Source organism: Cygnus atratus, chromosome 4 (genome assembly GCF_013377495.2).
Source record: "Cygnus atratus isolate AKBS03 ecotype Queensland, Australia chromosome 4, CAtr_DNAZoo_HiC_assembly, whole genome shotgun sequence".
NCBI lineage: Eukaryota > Metazoa > Chordata > Aves > Anseriformes > Anatidae > Cygnus > Cygnus atratus.
Window position 1 is genome coordinate 53,268,237 of NC_066365.1, and position 9,128 is coordinate 53,277,364.

Genomic DNA, 9,128 nt, shown 5'->3' on the forward strand with positions numbered 1-9,128 from the left:
GTGCTCCCTGCTAGGCTGTCTGCTCCACCACTGCATTGCTCCCCCGATCAGCCTGCAGTCGTGGCCACCATTCGTTAAGACGGAGCACACACTGCTCATCCAGCAAGCCCCACCGGGGCTGCACTCCCATATTAAAACACAATGAAAGCCACTAATAAAGCCGTCAGCTGAGCAATGTCTCAACGTGCCGTTGCAGCCTACTGAGCCAGTTTATTGTTACAGAACAGAAGACACAAAGATCTCAGAAGCACACCTACCCCACAGCTCCACTGAAACGAGCTAACCCAGTACGTTCATTCATACCTACAAAACGAATGTGTTCATCTGCAGTTAAGCTGCTTTCCCAATGATCAGCACACTCATAAAAAACACCATGATAAAAAAAATCCACATGAAAAACCTGTCCATCACTTTTGCTACTTTTTTCCACTCAATTCCTTTCGCCCGGTTTGCTTTATGGTCTCGAACACAGTTAGCAATGTACTCGATATTTTTTATCAGCATTTTGTAACAGGAACAGCAATTAACATTCTCCCTAATATCTTCACCATGAACTCCACAGCTTTTATTCAAATTTCCATTCAGCTTCTCCTTGAGATCACTGTCATCATTTCTGTTGGAAAGTTGACTCCTTACCTCTTTGTCTCCCCCCCGACACACATCATCCCCCTCTAACTTATGTTCTTGCTCCTTCTCTCTTTGTGGACTTGTACAGTTCTCACCCACATCATACACAAAAAAGATTTTTGACATGTAGTCCAAGATAACCACCCTGGCCCACTGGGGAACAGGCTTCGCTTCTGAGCCACAGTGATGGACATTCATGATAATGATCGTCAGCGCAGTGGAAGCTGTGATCATGGTCATAGTTGCTATGTAATACTTGCCTGGAACACAAAATAAAATGATATTAAAGATGCTACCCTAAAAAATCAGTGCAGAAATAATGTGACAACATAATGCTAAACATAAGTGCAAGTGAAACCAAATTTTAATCACCCTGATACTCTGTATTTGGATAACAATTACCATATAAGAATATAGATTAAAGTATTAAAGTAAAACCTCATACTCATTACAGGTATGCCTTTATCAGATGAGTGACTATTGAATTAGCATTGTAAAAAATGCTTAAAGCATATAAAGCCACCTTTAAAGCACGTAAAGCTCACCTATCAAAGGTACATTTTCAGAGGGAGGCATGATCTCTGCAACCATAAGCTGGAACACAGTCAGAGCAAGAAGAACCGTAACGCCTAGTGACACTTTTTCTCCAGAGTCTGCAGGGAGGTAGAATCCCAGTGGGGCGAGGAAAGAGATCAAAATGCAAGGAAGCAACAGATTAAATATGTAGAAAGATGACTTCCTTTTCAAAATCAGTGTGAATGTTACATCTGGATAAGGCTCAGAGCAGCAGCCGTAAGTGATTACATTCTTAACCGCTGGCATGCCATGAATCTCCCATTCCACATCTTCTATGAAGTCAGAAAGGTCACCACTATCAAGAGAATTGATGATGTCTACCTGATTACCATTATAGGTCCAGGAACCAAACGTAAGGTTGCACTGCTGGCTGTCAAAAGGAAAATAAGATACATCCACTACACATGAGCTCTTTGTGATAGCAGGTGCATCCCAAGTGATTTTTCCATCATATCTCAACACAACATTAGTATTCACTGGTTCTGAAAAGTCATCGTCAGCCCTAAAAGACAGGAAAGTGACAGTCAGGATTGACATGCAGCAACTTAGCGTGTAGGCTGGGGAGAGTCAGGAGGAGACCCTCGCTTCACACCATTAAAAGCATGCTTCTGAAACCATATTATTTATTTACACTGATTTTTATTAAGAACTGACTATTAACTATATTATTTACAAGTACCACTGACACAGTGGGATATTCAAAAATTATGATAATCTGCTGTTCATTACTGGCCTGGGAGAGCAGACAAGTTACGGAGCCTTTGCATACCACCTTCTTGTGCACACAATCTTCTAGAGCTCTTCAGAAGCTTCTGCAGAAAGCACTTCAGATCGCTGGGGGGAGAGAGGTGTTCAACTCCCAGTGCAACCAAGGAAGCTGGATCAATACTCAAACAATCCTATGACTTTTTTGCAAAATATTTAGATGTTCAACAACAAATATTAAGACAACAAATATATCCCTTCCTAAGGCAAAGTGATTTGATGAAAGTTGAGGCTCCACGGGTCATTTCTCCTTCTACCCCCTCTTTCATACACACATTCGAGCCGATTGTCTCCAGCCTCACTCACTTGTTATATAGGACAATATCTGGCCTCCAGACCAAATTGCTTGGAATCCTGATAGAATCCAACCCATCGTATTTATCCTTGTCCCATTTGAGGTATGCATCATACCAGCTTTGTCGAATCCATAAGTAAGCTGTCAAAATTTGGTTCCTTTCATCCTGCATAAAAAATAGAAATATTTCTAGCTGAAGGTGAAAAAAGTACATCTTAGATGCTGACAGCATTTGTTGTGTAACTTTAAAGCAATACTCAAAACTGGCCAGAATACTGACAGGCCACAACAGCACCTCAGACAGGTACATATACTATACAGTGTGGAGGGGACTTCTGTATTCAATTTCTCTGTTGGCCAAGCCTTCCTCCCCTAGAGGACGATTCTTTTTCCCTGCACCCTCCCAAGCTTTAATCACAGCTGTCTAAGGCTCTTAATATCTCATGAGTTTTCTTTTGCCAGCCAGCTTCAGAATACCAAACAGCTGACAAAATTCAGTCCAAAACTCTGAAAGCTTGTTGATTCACAAATCAGAAGTGATTTTCCATTCTCCTTCCAGACACATCTCTTTTGCCTTAAAAGCATATCTGGCTGAACCAAAGTTATAAGAAGTTAAAGGCTAAAATAGGGAGTTTACAAGAAATTAATTGCTTCCTAGAAAGAGCGTTTGCTCTTTTTATTTAATAGCAAAAGTTGCCTGAATGCTACAATGCAAACATCTAACTAAAACTACGAAGTCTTTGCAATTCAGCAGCTATGTCTGTAAATATGTAATGGAAATCCTAGCATTGCAATCACATAAGATTCTGTTAAGAACCAGAGAACATGACCCTTGTGAGGAAGCATTACTGAAGTTGTCACAACAAAATTTAAGTTGCTTTCCCACTCCAAGCAAGTTTACGGCTGACACACTCCTGTACACATTCAGAAAAACAGAACTGCATTTTTACTCACCATGTCTTTAATTTGGGACAATGTTATCTGAAGGGTAACATTCAGCACTTTATCTGTGTCTTCCACTGGTCTTAGAGCATTTGAATAGTCTTCAAACAGGTCATTGAACAGCTTGTGAGCATATTTTCCTTTGGCTGATTCTACAGCTAGATAACACATTTGTTCAGTACATCAGATTAAGCACTGAGCAATATCAGAAGATAGCCTTTTTCTATAGCTTCAATCAGTATTTGCTGTATTTATCATTCACATATCGTAGAGTATCATTTAGTGCAAAAACAGAGTAAACCCGATGAAGTTATTCAAATAAAGACAGCATTCACCTGTAGTAAATGAATAGCTAGCTTTAGCTTTTCACACCCACTGAAAAAAAAAAACAAAACCTCTCTATCCAGAGATTCCTACCATTTTTGAAAGTATCATTACTTCTATTTTACTGATTTCTTTCATAGGCATAGAGATTATTGGTTTAGAGTCACACATCTGCTAAGCTAAAATTAGAAGCCAAGCCTGAAGTCAAACCTGCTCCCTGGCTAATGGCTTGTGATGTCTCCTTAAATGCAGCACTGATAGATTCATGCTACTTTCAGAATTTACCCTCCCACTGCCCTATTTTTAAAGAACAACAACAAACAGCACTTGGAAGAAGTCTAAGCTGCTTTTCTTCACAACTTGACAACTACATGAGGTATGAACACATCCTCGGACTAACATCTTTCCCAAACCATGTATTTCTTGCTATCCAGACTTCCTATGGATATTCCACTAAAATTTCAGATTTACCACACTTTTGCTGGTCCACACTGCTTTGTGCATCACCGTTTCTCTAGGCAGTGTCTGCATTACCTTTAGACAAATTCACACATTTCTGCAAGCAAAGGACAAGTATGGTAACCTTCACAAGACTTGTGCAAATGCCAGCTGGCACAACACAGGAAACGAGTGCTATGGAGGACATTGCTCTCTGGTGACTCACGGTGACTTCCTGGACTTATCAGAGTTCAAAGTAAACCTTCCTGATGAAAAAGAAATCCTAACAAATCAAAGCTTCACAAGGAGCATTTGGATCTACCTGGCTGTACATGATCATTCATTTTGTCTATGCATCAGTAAGACAAAAAAAAAAAAAAAAGCAGATGAAGGAGACTTCTGGAGCTCAACCATATAGGATGCATCAGGACACCAGCTCCTACCTGAATAAAATAAATGCCAATACAACACAAACTACCAAGGAGTATTTCTCACCTTGAGGCATCACGGCTGTGAACAGCAACCAGAGAGAGACATAAAAGGAGGATGGACTTTTTCTCTTCATTTCTGGACCTTCTCACCATCCAAAACTATAACAAAACACAAGTTGCACAGCAACACAAAGTTGCTGCCGCACTGATAAGCAGCTAGAAACAACTCAGTCCTCCCTCAGCAGCTGTCAGTGTCCTGGAGCAATGGTCTCAGCTCCTGCAGCTGCCTGGGGCTCTGATGAACCCTCCCTCTCCCCGTAACCTGAGAGCTGCCTCCTTGAAGCTAACACTGTGCAAGACAACAAACAGATGGGATATCAGCAGGAAAACTGTGTTCCATTGCATTTCTCACTACAAATAAGATGAGGTTTCTTCACAGATTGGACATTTCTCATTTCTTCATTGGGCCAAGTTTTACTGCCCTTATGTTCAGCAATAGCTTCTCAACACCAGTCCAGTGAACCTATGAACCCTCACCAAAAAAAAAGCAGTAAGATCTGCCTCAGTAGTTTAGTTGGTGTGGTTACACCAAGCACCACACATCCAACATGTCACATAGCAAAAACCACAGCCTACCTGCTCGCATATGGACAGAAGTGTTTCCACCTACCAAAGTGACACCACGCGTAAGATATGCAGCTACAGCAACTGCCAAGTCTGACAGCACAGGCAAGGTTTGCAGAAGCACAATACAGCTGTGCAAGCTACAGCTTCCACTGGCACAGACAACTCCGTGATCAGTCCACGGCACAGGAATCAGGAGCAGAACTGGATTCTGTAGATAAAACGCTATTTCCCAACATAGTACAATTTCCCAGGTGAGCTTAACCAGGGTTTACAAATGATTACGGAATCACTGGAACAGCTCTTGCATTTAGCAAAAAGACTCACAGGAGAGAAGTGTGACTGTAAAGCGATACCACAGCTGGCCTCCCTTCTACCCAGATAGCCAGCTCACTGTTAGCTCTGCCTATATTCCTCATATTGCTGAGTTGTTTCTGCTGAGTTGTTTCCTGGCATCGCAGGCATTTTCTTACAGTTTTCTCACAAACAAGAGGAGGTGACTTCCTCCTTTCCATATAGATGAATCCAACCCCTCCTCATTGTATACTGCAGCACATCTTTGCCATCCTATTGGGACAGGTAGCAAAAGTCATTAAAATGGACAGATGAAAAGACAGGATGAACTACCAGTAAAAAAAGAATTGTTCCAGAACAGTTCAGATACACACAAAAAATACTGCTGTTTTACTCTTGTGCATTCCTTTGGCTAAAAGGAAATTGATCCCTTCACACACACAATTTCTATATAAGAGCACTGTGGTGGTTTTACCTTTTTAAACCTGCTCCACCAGAGGCCCAACCAGGGTCACTCTCTGGCTTGGCTCAGGCCAGCAGCAGGTCCCTTTTGGAGCCAGCTGGAGGTGGCTCTGATCTGACCTGGGGCAGCTGCTGGGCTCTGCTCACAGAGGCCACCCCTGCAGCCCCCCTCCTACTAAATCCTTGTAACATAAATGCAGTACAAGTACCAGTCACTGGATAACATCTGCACTTTAGCGGGGTCTGTAAATCAGTGACATTTATGGCCAAGTTCAATAGGTAAGCACTAAGTAATTTCAGTCAAAGCACCTGTAACGAAATCCATCTCCATCACTTCAGTTACTTGTCAAAAGGGGGAAAAATGGAAAACAATTTAGAAGTCAAGAAGGTCAGAGCAGCCCTTAGGCAGCATGTGATAACTGGCTTTTTGTGTGGGTAAAAAGGTGTACGCTGTCAGGTGACAAAAGTTAGAGACAAAAGGGTTTGGGGGGGGATACTGTCACATCAGTGCTTTCTCAGGTGATACCTTGAGCCTAGTTTATCATTTTTGTCAGCAAGCAGCTACTGCTTCTTACTAATTACAAGGGAATGACCAGAGTACTGCTTTAAGTGTGCTGCTATAAATGCTGCAGGAACCAATACGAAGGTTGCTTTGCCACAGGCTGGGGACAATCCTGTGAGCAGTTACACCAGCAATACAGCTCTGCTGAGTAGCACAGCTTGATACACAGTAATTCACATAAGATCACATATATTAAAGAACCCTGCACCTTTATTGTAATGTGTCCTTTCCAAAGGAAATGGCAGGTTTTCAAAATAAGAAAACAAGAGGCATGCTTGCATGTGTTATTTAGTTTATTCCTATGCACATGTTTCATGTTATTCATTATAAACTTGTAAAGGAATAGATCATAACCAGTACTTTCCAGTCAAATATATCCAGGAGCTGCCACATACAGGGCATGCAGACAGCGAGCACACATACAGAAGAATACAGAAGACACTTATGATGCTACATTAATTGCAGTGCTTATAATAAAATATATCCAAAAGCCTTTTCAATATTAGAGTTAAAAAATTTAACAATCAGTACACCACACCATTCAGCTTTTTTTTTTATAAGAAATTTAATCTGTAATTTTAAACCAAATGTCCCTTAAGTAGACGTTTTGTGTAAAGAGTATTAACATTATTTGTTATTTAATGATCTGAGAGATTCATCCACAAACCCACGCTTCCTTGCAATATAGTTTTAAATTGTGGCTTAATCTACAATAATGCTACTCCCAGATGAAACATCCCATTTAACATTTGAATGGAGCATAAATTTATACTCAAGCAGTTCTCTATTTTTACAGTAATAAGTTCTGCTACAGAGTCGGGAATTGACACAAGTACAAAGCAGCTTACAACGATAATTTCAGAGTCATGGTTGTTTGCAAGTCAGAATCAAGTCATTAACCTCTCCCCAAACTAGACTTGTTTCCAGCGAAATCTGAAGTTACCTCCTGAGAGTGCAACCACCAGCAGATGGCCCTGTTAAGCCAGCCTACTGGTTTACCCAGACACTCAATCTTTGTTTATTGCATAAAATCATATCACATTTTAATCTACTTTGATTAATTTCGCTGATTATTTACCTTAAATTTAATACAAGATTAGCAAAGAAAAGAGGTTTTTTTTTAAAGAAGATAAGCAGAAGGAACAGAACTACTTAATGGCTGAATCTGGCTCTTGGATCTGCCGAATATACACAAGGCCAGTCACAGGAGGATCTCAGTGCGAGCAAATATAAATCACTGTCAACAACTGCACAATGTGAAACCATATTTAGAGCAGAGGCTGCTTCTGCTGAGGCAGAGTTCAGTTAAGGCACAACATCCAACCCTGGTTCCATATGATTTTATTCAAACTTTTGAATTTGTGAGTACATGTATGGGCTATAAACGGAGCAGAACATTGTTTTCATGTTTACATTCAGTGGGACAACAGGGTACCATTCGTTCAGCAGTGCACTGAACCTGTACGACGCTCACATGCCATGCAACTTCTGATGGTTGTATGGACAAACACAGGTTGCAATCAAAACATCAAAAAAACTGAATTCAGTGTACTGCCTTGTTAGGTAAGTTTGACTTTGCATGTACCTTAAGGACAGACCAAAGTGGGGGGGGGATATTTTCATATTAATAACTTCCAGTTTAAAATATTTATCTTGGACAAACCACAAACAAAGCAGGAAAGAAGTTTAAAAACATTTTAAAAGTTTGTTCTTTCAATTAAAGATACCTTTCCTCCCCTGCCTAAATAATTGTTTGCTCCTGAAGCTGAGGTTTTGACATGTACATTTCCAGACTTTTTTTTAAATGTATTTTCATCCTTTTTTGCATGGAAAACATTAAGAGTTTAAGCCTCCAACTGGAAAAGCTACAGATATGGTATTATCACAGGCCTCAAGGCCGTCTGTACCATTTATAATCCATCCCTTCACCAGAGAACAATAAAGAAGAACAGATTGGTTTCTAAGCACAGTTTGTAAGAAGTGTCTCACAGTCTGCTTCTACTTGCCTTCCTGCCAATTTTTCTCCCCAGAAGCTGTTGTGCTCACATTCTTCACAGCATTTGCTACAGAACATTATCTTATGATGGGGTCAAGCAGCACACTAACTCCTCAGAGTCAAGACTCCTCTCCTTAGACAGAACAAAGTCTTTACAGCACAGGTAACAACAGCTCTTCTTGCCAGTAGAACAACCTTACTGTGCTTGCTCTAGGGAAGCAGAATACAGCACTTCATTTACATGCAGCATGTTCCTCTCCACCTCATTTTCTCAACCCACCTACTGCTTCCTGCTTCCTTCTCTCTCAAAATCCCCTACCACCTGAAACTAGCATACTCATTCATACTTTCTTCTTCTGTCATACACACAAGATAGGAAATACATTAGGAAGTGTTCAGCATGTTAGGTCATGAGATGATGTGGAATATTAGCCACATTTTCCAGAAACAGAAAAGCGTAATTTAAATGTTAGTCATAATTTTTTTCTGAAAGTAAATTTTATTTTTGGTCCACTTACACATACAGCTCTATCAACCACCTTGCAGCACATGAAGTAGAGGAACCTTTTGTCCTGAGAAGCCTTGTATTGTTTAGTAAGACCTAAATTGCAGCGCATTCATCCTTTTTCACCAGGACAAGGTACTTTATTGTCCTTGCAAAGCATTCAGTAGCTGTCAGGGTTAAGAACAAAGCTATTTTATAGCTTTAGCTGTCAGAAAGCTATTTTATATACAGCTCTCTCTCATTGGGGTCACTTCCAGCTTTAGATCATGCTTTTGAGTGGCTGACTG

General features: G+C 40.6%; 1 protein-coding gene across 1 annotated transcript; it reads right to left on the minus strand.

Moving 5' to 3' along the window:
- Positions 1–330: 330 nt before the first annotated feature.
- On the minus strand, positions 331–4,532 carry CHRNA9 (cholinergic receptor nicotinic alpha 9 subunit). The gene is made up of 5 exons (XM_035551977.1): positions 4,463–4,532; positions 3,218–3,363; positions 2,275–2,429; positions 1,173–1,705; positions 331–887 (listed from the first exon to the last, which is right to left on the minus strand). The coding sequence occupies exons 1-5, from the start codon at positions 4,530–4,532 to the stop codon at positions 331–333; spliced, it is 1,461 nt and encodes a 486-aa protein (XP_035407870.1).
- Between the last annotated feature and the right edge of the window lie 4,596 nt (positions 4,533–9,128).